The 16325-nt window shown below is 36.0% G+C and overlaps 2 protein-coding genes across 3 annotated transcripts in view; one reads left to right on the top strand and one right to left on the bottom strand.

The window, feature by feature from the left end:
- LOC114243932 (N-acetylneuraminate lyase) overlaps positions 1 to 16325 on the top strand; it is a 275732-nt gene that overhangs the window by 106589 nt on the left and 152818 nt on the right. The gene's annotated exons all lie outside the window — the stretch shown is intronic.
- Positions 730 to 16011, bottom strand: PpD3 (protein phosphatase D3). Of its 2 annotated transcripts, XR_003624711.2 has the most exons (10): positions 15455 to 16011; positions 15103 to 15344; positions 14278 to 14425; positions 12359 to 12480; positions 11820 to 12090; positions 10834 to 11064; positions 8643 to 8862; positions 7712 to 7793; positions 6921 to 7044; positions 730 to 6090 (listed from the first exon to the last, which is right to left on the bottom strand). XR_003624711.2 is itself a non-coding variant. In XM_028175582.2 (9 exons), exons 1-9 carry the CDS (start codon positions 15546 to 15548, stop codon positions 6982 to 6984), a joined length of 1473 nt encoding a protein of 490 aa, XP_028031383.2. In that variant the 5' UTR covers positions 15549 to 16011; the 3' UTR covers positions 730 to 6981. The 2 variants fall into 2 exon arrangements, 1 of the variants encoding a protein (XP_028031383.2); XM_028175582.2 differs by having other exon boundaries at positions 730 to 7044.

The raw sequence follows: 16325 nt of genomic DNA, 5'->3' as shown, positions 1-16325 counted from the left end.
CTGAGCTCAAGCTACCGCTATTTATGATGCTAAGAAACTTCTCGACAACCTAACTGCTATAAGACATTATGTCGATTCATTGCAGCCGGGTAAACATCTTGTTTATTACTGTAACTATAATATAATAATTATTTAGTATGTTTAATGACGAAGCGGTCCACCGAGCGGGTGATATTGCTCGGTAGACCGACGCTCCGAATATTGTTGTTCGGAACTCGTTTATATGCAAGCTTATCTTGAAGCGTAAGCGAGATTCAGGCATCTGTCAATTATCTTGCGTTGTATGAAGGCTACCCGCCACAGTGCGTTCTAATTAAGAGTTCAGTAAGGTCAATTTAGTTCTATTTTACGTCTCAAGATGGATCTCAGAATTATGCAGTGGGTTCTTTTAAACGATTAACTAATCAAAAAAGCGGTATATAGCTTGTCCCCTGAACAAGCCTCTGAACGATATAATCCATTGCTCTTTTTTTTGGGTCAGCAGGAAATCGCCTGACTTCCGCCCTCCACTGGGGATGGAGGGCGGGGCATGTCAGAGTCGAACTGACTAAAACCTTCTGTCGCCCAACAACCTACGCCCGGATCTCGCAAGAGACGGAACTCATGAAAAGGCAAAGGGGGGAGGGTGAAGCGTTTAGTGCGGAGCTCATCTCTCCCGTCACCCTCCTCCTGCCTATCAAGTTCCGGAGGGAGATGAGGGGATTTAATTAAATAAAACAACACAAAAACTACAAATTTAACAAGTTTTATTCGTGTCCGTCTCGAGAATTACGTAAAATGATACGTATTGATATGCCGCGGAAATAAATAAAAAATCCGCCACTCGATACACGGATACAGTTACGTTCTGCATATCACGTTAAACCACTAGTATAGATGATGAAGACTTATTTACTAGGTAAATATTTTGTGCTTGTTGAGCATCTATATAATAGGTAATCGGACAACCATAACAGACCAATCGCAACAACCAGACCAATTATTATTTTCTGTGAAATATGAATTATAACTATTTAAATAAATTAAATCGCATTTATATATATTTTATTTATTGCATCGATGGGTGGACGAGCTCACGGTCAACCTAGTGTTAACAGATTACCGGAGCCCATAGACATCTACAACGCAAATGCCGTCACCCACCTTGAGATATAAGTTCTAAGGTCTCAGTATAGTTACAATGGCTGCCCCACCCTTCAAACTGAAAGGCATTCTATCTACGCGTCGAACCAAACATATGTCGTAGCACGTAAATTCATACGTGATTAACTCGCAGTTAAAAATTAGCCCCAAATGACGTCACATGCAATGAAGTTACGCTGCGCCTAGATTTATAAGGTCTGCGCGGCAATTTTGATATGTCTGTCCGATTCCCTATTGCACAATGATTTTCAGAGTTGACATTGCGGACACAACAGCTTTTTTAAGGCTTCGCACCTTGACAAAGAGAGAATGCTTCGTTGGTTTTCTCTGTAGCAAAGGACATATCGCGCACCACTATTTGATTATTATCTTATCACAATTGCTTTGATTGTTACTTCTTTGGAGTCCTTAACTTACAACAATCAATGGGCTCTAATTAAAGGTACTTGTTCCATAGTGAATCGTATCTCAAATCAGCAGTCGTCAGTAAGATGAATAATCAAAAATCACAACCCTTCTGTCAAGATTAACATCAACTATAATTACGAAAAAACAGAAAGAGATACAGATATTTTCGTCTCGTCTATCTCCCTTTCTCTCGTATTGGACAATTCATTAAAATTACGTTTTTTTTTGTATAAATTACTTATTAATTATCATTAAATGGATTACAATTCCTACGATTATTAATTAGTGAAATCCTTTAAAAAAGTTAAAATGTCTAGGCCTATTGTTGTGATAATCGATTATTGGATAAATATTAGCTTTCTACATGAACATCTCTAGAGTTTCAAAACTTATGCGTTTTGATGAATAACTATAACTGTATTAATATCTGTCACAGTAAAACTTTAGATAGTAGAGTGCTTTGAAAGCAAAATTATTTAGTTACTGGATTTAAAAAAAAAACCGTCGCATCATGTCTTACAATTATGACATCGTTCACTTCAAAAGACTTGTAAACATAAAAGCAAAAATAAAATTAACCCATTTCTTTATTTATTAATAAAAAAAAATTAACATATCATTTACATTTAAAATAAAATCTATAAACAATGATCTATGGCAGAAAAAAATATCTACAATACATAAAAAAAAAAACAAAAAAAAAACATCGATGCATTCCGTAAATAAAAGCAAACATTTACATGTTTTTTTTTTCTTCATGAAGTTAATTTACTTTAAATTTGGTTTTATGCAACGCGCATATAAGGTCTAAATTTGACACCTCTGACGTTTCAACATTCTAACACACGAATGTGTGACCCAGTTTTGGAGGAACTCGATGGAGTTGTCACAGATATTAAATTTAGACAAAAATAAAATGCCGAACACCTAGACTTTGGCCTCTAGTCCAAATTTTAATAAGGAAATATCGATTACACCGGGCTACCCTGATTTGAGTCAACCCCAACGTTCACAAATAAAAATAAAAGTGTGATTATTTTAAAATTTGGGCAAAAATAAACGGCAAATTTAACTATCTGTTCGCAAACACTCTGTATTAATTCATTTAAGCTGTATACCCTTTTAAAAAGACAAACGATTCAGTACCCTCTTTTCTCCTCTGTTGGCCAAGCGTCCTTTTTAAATTTAGCAAGTATTGACGAGCTTTAGTGCTCCGTTATTGAGTAAAAAATGAAGCAGTTCTTTTCCCGCGTTTTTTTTATTGCTTAGATGGGCGGATGAGCTCACAGCCCACCTGCTGTTAAGTGGTTACTGGAGCCCATAGACATCTACGGCGTAAATGCGCCACCCACCTTGAGATATAAGTTCTAAGGTCTCAAGTATAGTTACAACGGCTGCCCCACCCTTCAAACCGAAACGCGTTACTGTTTCACGGCATAAATAGGCAGGGTTGTGGTACCTACCCGCGCGGACTCACAAGAGGTTCTACCACCAGTAAGTTGTGGTAAGAAAAAAATATCGAAAAGACACAAAAATGTGGATACAGTAGTTGAATTTCGATTGAAAGAACACCAACATTATTGATAGGGTTGGTAATTCATAATTATTGATAACAATTATAATATACATGTATCAAAAAAATGCGTAAGCGGTAAAATGCTCTGTGGATCTTTTCTATAAATTCTCAGTCAATAACCAAAGCAAATTTGTAGCAATATTGTCGCTGATCTTACAAAATACCAATTAATTTACTTCGATGCGAAGGACATATAAGATTCGCGACTTCCGCGAGCTTACCTAAATTTTTTTAGTATCAAAAGTACGGTCAGCGTACAAATTATAAAAATAATATATTTATATATATTTTTTTATAACTCACTCCTAATGGCCACGTTCCTTTGTTTAACGATAGGAACGACTCCGTGCAGGAAATGTGTTCAAAAAGCGTGTTTTTTTTTTTAAATCCGAAAAGGCCCCTCTAGTGTCTATTTACAAAGCACTTCTTCGTCACTCCATCTATTTACGACATTATCATAGGACGTTATCAAAACGGAAATGAATGGACATTCTAATTGTTTACAGCTCTGTGACGTCAGTGTTATCGATCTTCGAGGTTTTTAGAAAGAGAGGTTATATTCGTCTTTCTCATTCATACATTTTCGTGTGACAGAAATAACGCTATCCATGCTCGATGAAGATAAAGAGAAGACTTTGCTTGAGGGCATCGCAGTCACTACCAATATAAATCTAATAGGCTGCCAACCGTGAGCACCTATGAGCACCCGTGACCACACAACACGTTTCACAAAATACTAAAATATAACCATACGAGTCCCTTCTCGAACTTCAAGAAGAACCACGAGGGCATTTGTCGCAATAATTGAATTAAGAAATTAACATTTCAATTATTTTCACGTCGACGACATTTCTTAGGTCATTTTCGTTTAATTATAATAAATTTTCGTGAAGTTTGTCAAAGTTTGTCCCCAAAAAATTTCACAAAAATGAGGAGAATATTGTATGGTGACCATAATAAATATAATTTACTAGGTATTTTTTTAAAGTCCATCCTATCAAATCCGTTTTGACCATGGTCACAGCGATTTTGACACATATTATGTCTTGTCGCTGTAACATCTTACATTTTATATAATAATAAATTAAAAAAAAAAAACATACAAGAAATGCAGAGACGCGTAGAAAAATTTGTTCAATTTTTTTTGTGCTTCTAAGGATATTCAAATTATAGGCAGGAAGTATGATAGGCGATTCCGAAATCCAAAAATATCGAAATATTCCGCATGAGTGAACTATTTACACCTTCATTCATTTCCTTGAAAGCACATAATTACAAACAACAATATTTTAAAAGAATAATATTGTCGCCCTACATGTTATGTTCGTTTACATTCCGAAAATCAATTAAAACCTTATTGCATTGAAATAAGGTTTACATTTATATTATTTATAGTAGGTACCTTATTTGCTAATATATATATTTATAATTAACTAAGATTAAACTACATTCATAATAATAATAAATCAATCCAGTAATTCCTAAATTATTTTGGAAGCTAAATAGTGAAAAATATACATTGAACAATGACGTCAATGTTTATGTGGACCATACGAATTGAATACTGATTGACGCTGTGCAGAAAAGTGGGTAGATAAGCCCGTTTGAATCCGCATTACTTTAAATTTAAAAAGCTCGACTTCAAATGTAGGAGATTCCCAACATTGTTGGTATGAGTCCGGTCGCTGGTCAACGAATTGTTTTATTTATTCGCTAAGCTTTATGTTATTGGTGTTAGAGTATAATCGGTATTATTGGGTTGATTTTTAGATAATGACGGTAATTTTGTTCGCGTGCGTACAACGTCACAAATAAGAGACGCTGATCTCTGAGAGGTGTACTGACAAACAGCTTGTCTTGATATTCAGAATTATTTTTATATTATTAAAATAATAACATTGTATGACGAGTATTTTTTTTAAAATAAGAATTCAGGTAAACCTTGAAACGGCAATGTACACAGGAAAATATTCCTTATTCCTTAAAGCGCAAAGAGTAATTTACACGAGTAAATGCATCGAAATGTTACAAGTACAAAAATTCATAAGAAACCTCAAAGCATTCAAATATCAACCTCACAGTGAGAGTATATAAGTACTAGTTTCGTTTGAGCAGTTACTTCTCATTATTCTTACAAAAATTACTGGCAGAGCGAAATATTGGAGGAATCGATTTTTGCATGTGTGAGTGATGATTAAGCAGAAAGTGGCGATGCTGCGATATCTCCTGATAGCTCCTCTGATTGGAAGGTCGGATTGGAAATTGGAGGTTCGACACTCGGCCCCAAAAATAAGAGTTACTATATGAGTCGTCTATTATCAAAGGTGGCAATCTGTGCATTTGGACAAAAAAAAATTATTGATATGTCAATACAGATTGATTTGAATATAATCGTCTCCTTCAAAGAATACGGTTCAAAACCTGCATTAAATAAAGGTTAATAGTTAACCTGTTATTTATCTAAGATGTCGTTCCGAAGAGTTTTGTGACTGCCAATGGAATACAAAGTCAATATTTCGTTTTTCTGATTTACCAATCATTGTCCAAAAGTCAGATTGCCGGCTTTGATAATAGTCGACTCATATACTATGCTGTTAAAAATCGATACTTTATTCGATTCGATTTCGATTTCGATGCATTCGAATATTACATCGCATTTTTTTTTTTCTCCAAAATACTTCTTATATATTTTGGACGCAGTTACGTATTATGAAAAAAAAAAGGCAAAAGCAAATAATGTCAGTCATGAAATTAATAAAAATAAACTTAAATAGCGACGAGTGCAAGGCCACGTAAAATAAAAACATTAATGCTTAATTTTTTTTTTACTATTTCTATTCACTAATGTCTCAAAAGAAACATAATATTGCAATTTCATTGAATAGCATTATCAATACATTTCTAAAGTAAAAACTTCTTTAGCACCGTTGTTAATTGGAATCCGATGAAACGAAAATGTGTCACTAGAAAGAGACAAACATAATTGCATTTATAAGGTTGAGCATGTGAGAGTGAGAAAGAATATTTTTGAAGGTTCCTCTTCAATCGTGTGTGAGCTATACAATGTTTAAGTGAAGCTTCTTTAAGCGCGTTGGAAATAAAATTTTACTCGCGACAGATTCGTTACGGCTAGAGACAAAAGATACAATTTAGGAAGAGCGAGAGTGAGAAAATAGATAGAGCGTCTCGCGAACCACTCGACCGTGGAGAGAGGGGAATGAAAAAGCGAGCTAGGTCGTTTCTCTTATACACAACATTCCCTATTATAAGAGAAATTTGATTTAAGGATGAAATATGAAGAAAACTACAATACTTCACACTGCAAAAGAAGTTTCACTTCTTTCACGTGCACCAAGATGCATGCGCACCATTTTTTTTTCCAGTTTTTGCTATGTCATAAGATTATATCAAGCGATGGTCCTCAGAGAATCCGACTACAATACCACACGGTCTGGGTTCTCAATTCGCGAAGTCAGCACCTAAATGTTTGGTATACAGTCTGTGTGTTATTCTTATCTTGAATGTTTGTTCTGGTGTACATAACACAGGAGAAAATCCTAGCTTTCTATCCTAGAGAAAGCCCCTTTATGGCTTTCACCATATTACGAAAATCACTCACTCACACATCGACAAATTTCATCCCCATGTTGTTCTAACTGTGACTATCAACTTTACAAACAATTTATGAAAATTGATTGCGCACACAGCTTTTTCCCTATACTACTATCAAATCACTACGGAGAATTTTCAAACTTACGACTATTGTATTAAGTGTTAAAATCGTTTGTTTTACCGGTAACGTTTCGGAGGAGTGCTTTAAGTCGAGCTTAGACCCGTACGTGAGCTGGTTTCGATCATTGGCAGAGGAAATTGAAGAGGGAATTCGCGTACGCCATCGGCTTCACGTCCGGATGGGGCTGTAATGATAAAGTATTGCAATGATAAAAATAAATTTTGCTCATATTTTTAGGGAAATATTTTGTCATCGTCTTAATAGTAAACAGTCGACGTCGCCCTAAACATGTCATTACGAATCCTCCAGATCCAATAACGGTGCTTTTAGGTACCACAAGCACCGGTCACCGTCCTCGCCGAATTCGTTGCTTGCGACAAAGGGCTCGACGAGTAAATTAATCCACAGACACAACCCACTGAGTTTCTCGCCGGATCTTCTCAGTGAGTCGCGTTTCCGATCCGGTAGTAGATTTTGCGAAGAACTGCTCTTGCTAGGGCCAGTGTTAGCAACACTCCGGTTTGACCCCGGTGAGCTCATCTACGCGTCAAGGAGAAGCTGAAATAGCCTCTCAAGGCTATCAGCATAGGTGGGGAAAACAAAAAGTCGTCTTATCAATGTTGCAACGGAAATTGCTGCTGTTATTTCAGAAACACACATGATACTGTTTCGATGTTTTTATTTTTACTTTTTTATTGCCCTTGTAGGCAGACGAGCATACGGCCCACCTGATGGTAAGTGGTTATCGTCGCTTCAGCAATGCCAGGAGCAGAGCCAAGGCGCTGCTTACCGTAAATGTTTATAAATATATAGATATCAAACGATAGAATGTTTCGATTTTATAAACTCACCACTGCTTCGTATGTAGTGAAGTGAGGCACAAGATCCTTTCCATTCATAGTGATGAAAGCGCCTAGATTGCCCATTGTGTCGCTGAAACAATTTATTTTTATTTAATCAAATATTAATACGTGAAGGAAAAACTTTGTATCCCTTTTTAAGAAAATTGCGCGGACGGAGGAGTATGAAATTTTCCACACTTATAGAGAACATAGAGAAGAAGTGCACAATGCGAATATTTTTTTAAAATAATGCATGAAAGATACATTAAATCAATAAAGAAAACATTACACACACTGCCATGTATTCGACACAACACATATATCTATATAAATATACTCTTTGTTTATTGTCAATTGTCAAACTTTTGTTAGTGGTTTGTCTTTATTATTATTTATGTATAGTGTAGTTTTGGCGAAATCTGTGATTATATTATAGAAGTACAATAGTATTTGACAATAGAACCATAATAATGTTTAAACATAAAATTTCAATTTATTAAAGCCGAATTTCGACTTCTGCGGGACCACTAGTTTAATCAATTTTTTAATAAACACATTCTTATTTGTATCACGTTCAGTGAAGCTGGTATATCGCTTCGGTGTTACTACTAGCAATCGGTAGGCAAACACAACGCACATATTTGTATTTACGTCATTGTTTTATGTTAATATTTATCAGCTCGTGACGTCACTTAACGTGATACGAGTATCGAGAAAGAAAAGTCTACCGCAGAAAGACAAAGGTTGTTTTTTATTTATTTATTGCTTAAATGGGTGGACGAGCTCACAGCCCACTTGGTGTTAAGTGGTTACTGGAGCCCATAGACATTCACAACGTAAATGCGCCACCCACCCTGAGATATAAGTTCTAAGGTCTCGGGTATAGTTACAACGGCTGCCCCACTCTTAAAAAAAAAATTTTTTTTTATCGTAATCTCACCAGTAGTTGGGAGCCGAGAAGACTGTGATGCACTTTCCGTCGTGGGCAACCTCGTAGCCGTCGTTCTTGACTTCGTGACTGCGGATGATGTAGTCGAGCTTGTTCCTCTGCAGGAAGTTGTGGGTCACGTCCGGACCGAACTGGCAGCCGACGCCGCGCTTGGACTGGGAACGTCCTTGCATCGGTTGAGGGTCAGACCAGAGGAGCTCGCACATTATACCTGAAATTTACGTAAGGTCCGTTTATGACTCGACTTGTATTAACTACTAGCTGACCCGGCAGACTTCGTAGTGCCTCAATCGATAAATAAAAGACCTAAAATTTTGTATAAAATAAACTTGAAACAAACAAAAGGAATCCGTCCGACAGGGGACACATCAAAGGAAAAACAAAATTGTTATTGTTATTTAATTCCGAGCATTTCCATATTTATTTTCACCTTTTAAACCTTTTCTGGATTTCCACAAATAATTCAAGACCAAAATTAGCCAAATCGGTCCGGCCGTTCTCAAGTTTTAGCGAGACTAACGAACAGCAATTCATTTATATATATATAACGGCCGTCTGGTGTAGTGGTAAGTGACATGGTCACTACACAAGGGGGTCGCGGGTTCGAATCCCGCCAAGGGAAGATATTTGTATGATAAATATAAATGTCTTTTCCAGGGTTATGGATGTATATTAAATATATTTATGTGTATAATAAAAATCTTACATTTATATCCGTTATCTGGTACCTGTAACACAAGTTCTTTACGAACTTATCACGGGACTAGTTAACGTGGCGTGATTGTTAGTAAATATTTATTTATTTATTATTTATTATTATTTATATAGAATAGATTAGAGACCACATACATGACAAGTTTCCTGTTTTTTTTTTCTACCTTAACTTTTCGATTTTCGATTTAATATCGATAACCAAACGTTGGTTAATCAACGAAATGATATACTATTAACTTGACTGGCTCATGAAATTGGTAAAACAGTACAAAATTATACGTCGATTTTGTAAGATTTCTTCTATGTAAAATTATAGTAGGTTCGGAATCTAAGGAACTGAATATTACTTATAAAAGCGACTTTTTTTTACCTACCTAAGCCTAAGCCTTGAGAGGCTATGTCGGCGTAACCTAACAAGTAGGAGAGGACACGGGGCTCAAACCTGACGACATTGCTAACACTAGCCCTAGCCAAGAATAATGGTTCGTAGAATCTACCACCGGATCGGAAATCGACCCGCTGAGAAACTTAGTGGGCTGTGTCTATGGGTTAAAATCACAACGTAAAGGTCCTTATACACCTTGATCCATGAGGTCAGATTTGCATTAAAGTTGTAACTCAGAAAGAATTCATTAAATTGTATTTTCCTGGGATATAATGTGTCCGGTCAACAAAATGTCAGTCGATTTGCAATTCCATTCCAAACCAACGAGCACACTGTTATAATATTGCATTATGCCAAATATACATGGCGTTGCCTTGATAAAACATAGGCACTTACGTTCCTAAGCTGTAAACTCTTACTCGACTAAGTCTTCATAATTCTCCTGCCCTTCTGCCAGTCACCTGGGGTCGGCGCAACATGTTTTCTCCGTCCACACTCCTCTACCAGATACCATTTCTTCGCTCACTCCGCTCTTACACATATCGTCTTTCACGCAATCCATCCGTTTCTTCTTAGGTCTACCTCTTCCTTTATATCCACATTCATAGTTAGCACTGTCTTACCATCCTCATTTTCATTTCGTCTCATCACATGTCCATACCATCCCAAACGCGCACTTCTCAACTTCTCTGTCACAGGTGCCACTTTCAGACTTCCTCTAACATATTCATTCCGTATTCTATCCATTCTCGTTACTCCACACATCCATTGCAACATTCGAATCTTTTTTTTTTATGCTTATATAGGCGGACGAGCTCACAGCCCACCTGGTGTTAAGTGGTTACTGGAGCCCATAGACATCTACAAAGCAAATGCGCCACCCACCTTGAGATATTAAGTTCTACGGTCTCAGCATAGTTACAACCGCTGCCCCACCCTTCAAACCGAAACGCATTACTGCTTCACGGCAGAAATAGGCAGGGTGGTGGTACCTACCCGTGCGGACTCTCAAGAGGTCCTACCACCAGTAATAATCCTGGTCCACTCAACTAAGTCTTCGAGACGACAAAAAAAGGAACTCACCATCTTCAGGTGGCTGTTTGTTTCGGTCCACGTTCTTGATGTCCTCGAGTGTGACGTCATCTTTTGAGAACAACCCCCCGTGCATTACAAGCACTCGACCGTTTATACAGTGAGCTAAGGGTAGCCAGTTGTAGACCTCGGTGAATAGATCGGCCATTTGCGAGGTATACTTCGACGTCACTTCCCCGCGGAAACCATACACCCGATTCATGTCCAGTGTCTCATGATTACCTATGATAACGGGTTCAAATTAAACACTTTTTATATTATTATTGAAAAGGGCATTCTTCTTCTTCGATATCGTTCTCTCACTGCTGAAGATTGCGACTACATGTGACGTTTCTCCACAGTGTTCGGTCATAGGTGCCATGGACCGCATGGTACAGACTACCACCAAGTGCTTCCCTTACTAGATCTGACCATCTGACTAGTGTTCTGACTTCGGCACACTTGCACTTTTCATAATATAATTCACCACATAATTATATTATGAATATGTGGCGATAATCATGAGTATGTGAATGCTGCAGCCTAACCTTTAATTGGTTCATCGAATAAAATAGGCAGGATTGTCCTAACTGTGCTAGCATAAATCATTGAAATAATGCCATTTATGACAGATAAAAAAATTATTGGCCATACTTCAATTCAACAATATTGACCAAGTTTCGCTATTGTGTGTCATCAAGCAAAAATATTTATAACAATGTTGAGGTTAATATCATCAGCTTATAATGAACATCGCAAGTGCAAGCAAGCATTCACATATATTTAGCGATAGACACAGTAATCATGATTTTGACCTCACGTGTCAATGTGAGCAGACAGCATTCATATTGTTCTATGGGCTCCGGTAACCATTTAATATCACGTGAGGTACAGCTTTGCTGAGTCGCTGATATTGCTAATTTCCAATAGTTACAGAGACAATTCATCATCAAGCCGGCTGTACAAGAGACTGTTAAGGAAGACAATTAAAAATTTACCTCTGGACATGTAAAAGTGATCTGGATACAGCAACTTATAGCTGAACAAAGTGAAGATACATTCGACACTGAATGATCCTCGATCCACGAAATCTCCATTGAACAGGTACGGGTTTTCATCTGATGGAAGTCCGTTCAATTTAAATATATTCATTAAGTCATAGAACTGGCCATGGATGTCACCACACACGGTGAACTTCTTGTCGTCTGGGACTTTGATGTCAACAAGAGATGGCTGGTTCTGAAGGTATGTCTTCACATCTAGCAGGATCTGTGGATTGAATTTTCGGTAAGATATATTCACTGGTGTCTATAGGCAGTTGAGAGATTTCTATTATATTACTTTATGCTGCGTGGTTTCTTGTAATGTTTTTTTTAATGGCCTACTATGGCAGACGAGCATAATTATGGCACAACTACTAGTGAGTGGTTACGGTAGCAAATAGATGTCAGCAATGCAAGAGGCACAGCCAAGCATACATATGAACAATTATGTAAAATAAAATAAAATATTTTTAATTTATGTTTTATTGTAATACCTTGTAGGCATATTTCTTGTGAAGTTTCTTCTGCTGTTTATAGTATTCCATTAGCTCTTTGACGAAATTCAAAGTAACTTTTCCATCTTCAAGCATTGGCCCTTCGTACTCATCTTCAATGGCTGTTAAAAAATACACAATTACAATATTTTTTATATTCCAGGATTGTAGCAATCATACAACGGGGGTAATCTGGCAAAAACCAGAATAACAATAAGAATATTTTCAATATAGGCTTATAAATCTGCAGGTTCAGAACAACAACATCTACAAAGTAATATCAACTGCACTCGACTCAATCAACGGGACAACGCAAAATCTCTTTTATCATCCTCTGGATCATCTCTCTGTGCTTTTAGGCTCTTCAAGCACTGGTCACTGTCCTCATCGAACTAGCACATAGACACGACCCATTGCACTGCCCTTGCTAGGGCCGTTGTGTTAGCAAACTTTCCTCAGGTAAGCCCCGTGAGCTAACCTACCAACTATAGCATCACCAGAATAGCCCCTTAGGCTACCAGCAAAAAGGTATGGAAAACATATATATATTTCGACTGTTTGGTGGAAGATTTTCCCTTTATAATCTCCCCAAAAGATCCTAATAAATTAGTCACATTATATGGCATAATATTACCATCTTCTGTGAATGCTTCAAGTTTCAAATTAGTCCAATTCTTGTGTAAATACAGTAAATCAATTATAACTAAATTAAATTCAGCTCAAATTTAAGAAATTAATTGGTATTAGAACTGCTTGCATAGAGCAAAATACATATACACAATATCAATTCATGATCAAAAACCAAATTTTATATCACTATTAATTAAAATTGTTTTGGCCTAGAAATTAATTATTATTTTTTATATTGCCAGTGATGGTAAACCAGTAAAAAGAATTACAAAGCTAAAGTAATAAAAAAAGTCATATATTTTGTGGTTTACGAAACAAAAGTGAATTTAGCAGAGTTCTGAAAGCTGTAAGGCTATTTGGTTTAAGCAATATTTTGCTTAATATGCATCATCTATTTTTGTAATTTTTGTAATTAAAAGTCTGTTTTATTTGGTAGTAGCATCAACAATTCGATGTTTTTAGGTAATTGAACTTCAATTAAGTTTACCCCATCCTAATAGCTGAAGACATTTGTTTGTTATGATATTTTTTCCAAATTGTAACTATTAAACGGCTCTGTTGTAAAGTTGCAACAATCTTGCTTAAAGCAAATAGCTCTTACCCCTCGAAGTGTAATGTCACTTGTTTGTAACATAGTCGTAAATATATATTCTCCAACTATGTGTTAGAAAATATGTACTTAAATTATATTCGCATATAAACAGAAAGTTTCAACTCTTTTTTTTTTTAATATTGCCATTGTAACCACAATGGATTCAAGTTATAGTTTTTATGACATAAAAGATAAAGGTACTTAGTATACCAATATTAAACAGTGTGACTTTACAGGTTTGTATGTCCACTATGTTTAGTGAGTATCACCTTCATATTTTACAGACAGCTAACAAACTCACAAGCGACTATGTTTAGTATATTTAATAGGTATAGACTTTTTGGTTATTTTGGCCACATCATTCATGTATTTCGATGACTTTAACGTACCATTTTCTAAAGTAGCAATCATATATAACCTTCAGTATTCATCTAATTTCCTAATTGCCAGCAGAATTGCAACTATCATTTTTATAATTTTAGCAATAAGCATTGCCTATATAATGTCTTAAAGGAACGATTTTAAGTGCTGGGTATTAATGAAGATACTTATTCCCTTTTCTTAACAATTAGTACTGTATGAAAATTGCAGCACTTGATTGAACTGGCTTGTTACTCAACACACATGTTTATAATTCGGTTAGATCTAACGAAGCATCACAATAAGTGATTAGTTGTATTGTTGTAATGTAACTTACTCATTGAATCCAAATTAATACTGTCAGCAATGTTAACTTCTTTTTTGTCCACTGATATGGCTTTTTCGAAGGCGATCTTCTTAACTATCTTATTGCATTCACTGTACTTGAGTTTCGCATCTTGATCGTATGGTCTTACTGTAGTTACCTTAAGTTTAAAGAGGAACTCTCAAATATTTTTAATAACAATTTTTTATATTTACCAAATCATTATTATTAATTTATATCATTAATAAAAAGTGTTTAAGGTCTAAGGGAGTATGGCACAGGGAGAGAATGAGCAGCAGTAGCGGTATGGGACATTATCTATCTTGTGGTACCAGTATGTACCACTATATCTACCACGAATACACAGTTATTTATTCCAGTTTGAGATGCAGGACCACCAATAATACAACTGAGACTTTAATCTCATATTTCGAGGTGGTCAGCATTCATATTGTGCTATGTGGTCCAGAAACTCTCAGATTGTAAGGTTTCTGGTATATTTATTAGAGAATACAAAGAGAATCTCAGTCCTTTTAATCTTAAGCAAGTAAAGAAAATTTTTGCTTTTCACAAATAAAAGTTTAAAAAAATTCAGACCAAATCTGTTTGAGTATTAGCTAGAGGTTCATCGTTATCATAGAAGAAGCAAACTTCCCAATTTTATGAGCTGATAAAACAAATGAAGTTTGTAAGAATTATCTGCAAGTTTATAGTGGAAATATACAGATGAATATATCATTTGTGCATGTTTTGAAGCTTAAATGAAAGGGGTAAGCTTGATTTATATGTCCATTTGGCTACTGATAAAACAAGTATAAGCTATGATATCAAACTCACATATTCAAAATCCGTAAGCGCCAGTTTGTACTTTCCCAAAGACATATGCGCAGCGGCACGTCTGTAATAAGCCTTGGTGTAGCCTTTGTCCAAAGCTATGGCTTTGGAGGCATCACCTAAAGCATAACCGAAGTTCTCTAATCGAAGATTTGCTATACTCCTGTTCGCGTACAAAACAGCGCTGTTAGGATTCTTCTCGATGGCCTGACTGTACAACTCGATCGCCTTATCATAATTTTGCTCTGAAAATTTTAGGTTATGTCTATCAAATGGTTAATTGAAAGTAAATAACATATTCATATATATCATTTACTACAAAGATTGTTTTTTCATAAAAACAAGAATAACTTACTTTTAAAATATTCATTTGCTTCGTTTTTCAATTTGTCTGCCGCTTCGATATCTTCTTGGGTGCTTGGTGCAGTGATTTCTTCGTGATTAGACATTGTCTCGAGTTTTAGTATTGATGAAATCAATAAGATCAATTAAACAAGTATTTTCAATACCTAATCTTTAAAAGACTTCTATTCCGATTTCCGATTTACATGCTAATCAATCAGTAATCGCAAATCACGAAAATAATTTTTATGGAAATTGACAGATCAATCGTCACTGGTCAATAGTGATGGGACTAAGACATAAAATTTTCACGAAACTTAGCTGCGTGTATTTTTGGCCGTTTTCCAATTACAATAGCGCTTATGCTGTAATTGGAAAACTACCATTAAGTAATGGTTAATTGGCATTTGTAAGCGTTGGATTTCTTTTCATTTCAAATACAATGTACACTTAAATAACTTTATCCCCAGAATTCAACCGAATCAAGAAATTCCGTAACGAAAATAAAACCTAACACCCCCACTCCGCCTACCACGTAGCTCGCGTTCAACAAATTCACACGTTGCGCTCGTGTAGTGTTTGTGAATAAGCGCGAGGCGTGACGTCGCACTGCATGCGCATCATGAAAAGTCTGCCCATCTCTCTCTCTCGCGCGGTCTAGCTTATGAGTGTGAAGGGGACAGTTAATGTTTTGCTTTTGTTCATGCTTATAAATATAACGTGGTCTTATTTTATTATTATTGTTTTAATATTAAATTATTATTGTCTAATTATAGTTGCATAACTTGATAAAAAAGCCTATGCAATAGCTTTACTGCGGCAGTCCCCGAGTGCAACACGTGTTTTAAGTTTTTTAACAACAGATACAGAATAAAATAATTAAG

Source organism: Bombyx mandarina, chromosome 25 (genome assembly GCF_030267445.1).
Source record: "Bombyx mandarina strain Sakado chromosome 25, ASM3026744v2".
Lineage (NCBI taxonomy): Eukaryota > Metazoa > Arthropoda > Insecta > Lepidoptera > Bombycidae > Bombyx > Bombyx mandarina.
This window is presented reverse-complemented; position numbering and strand designations above follow the sequence as displayed.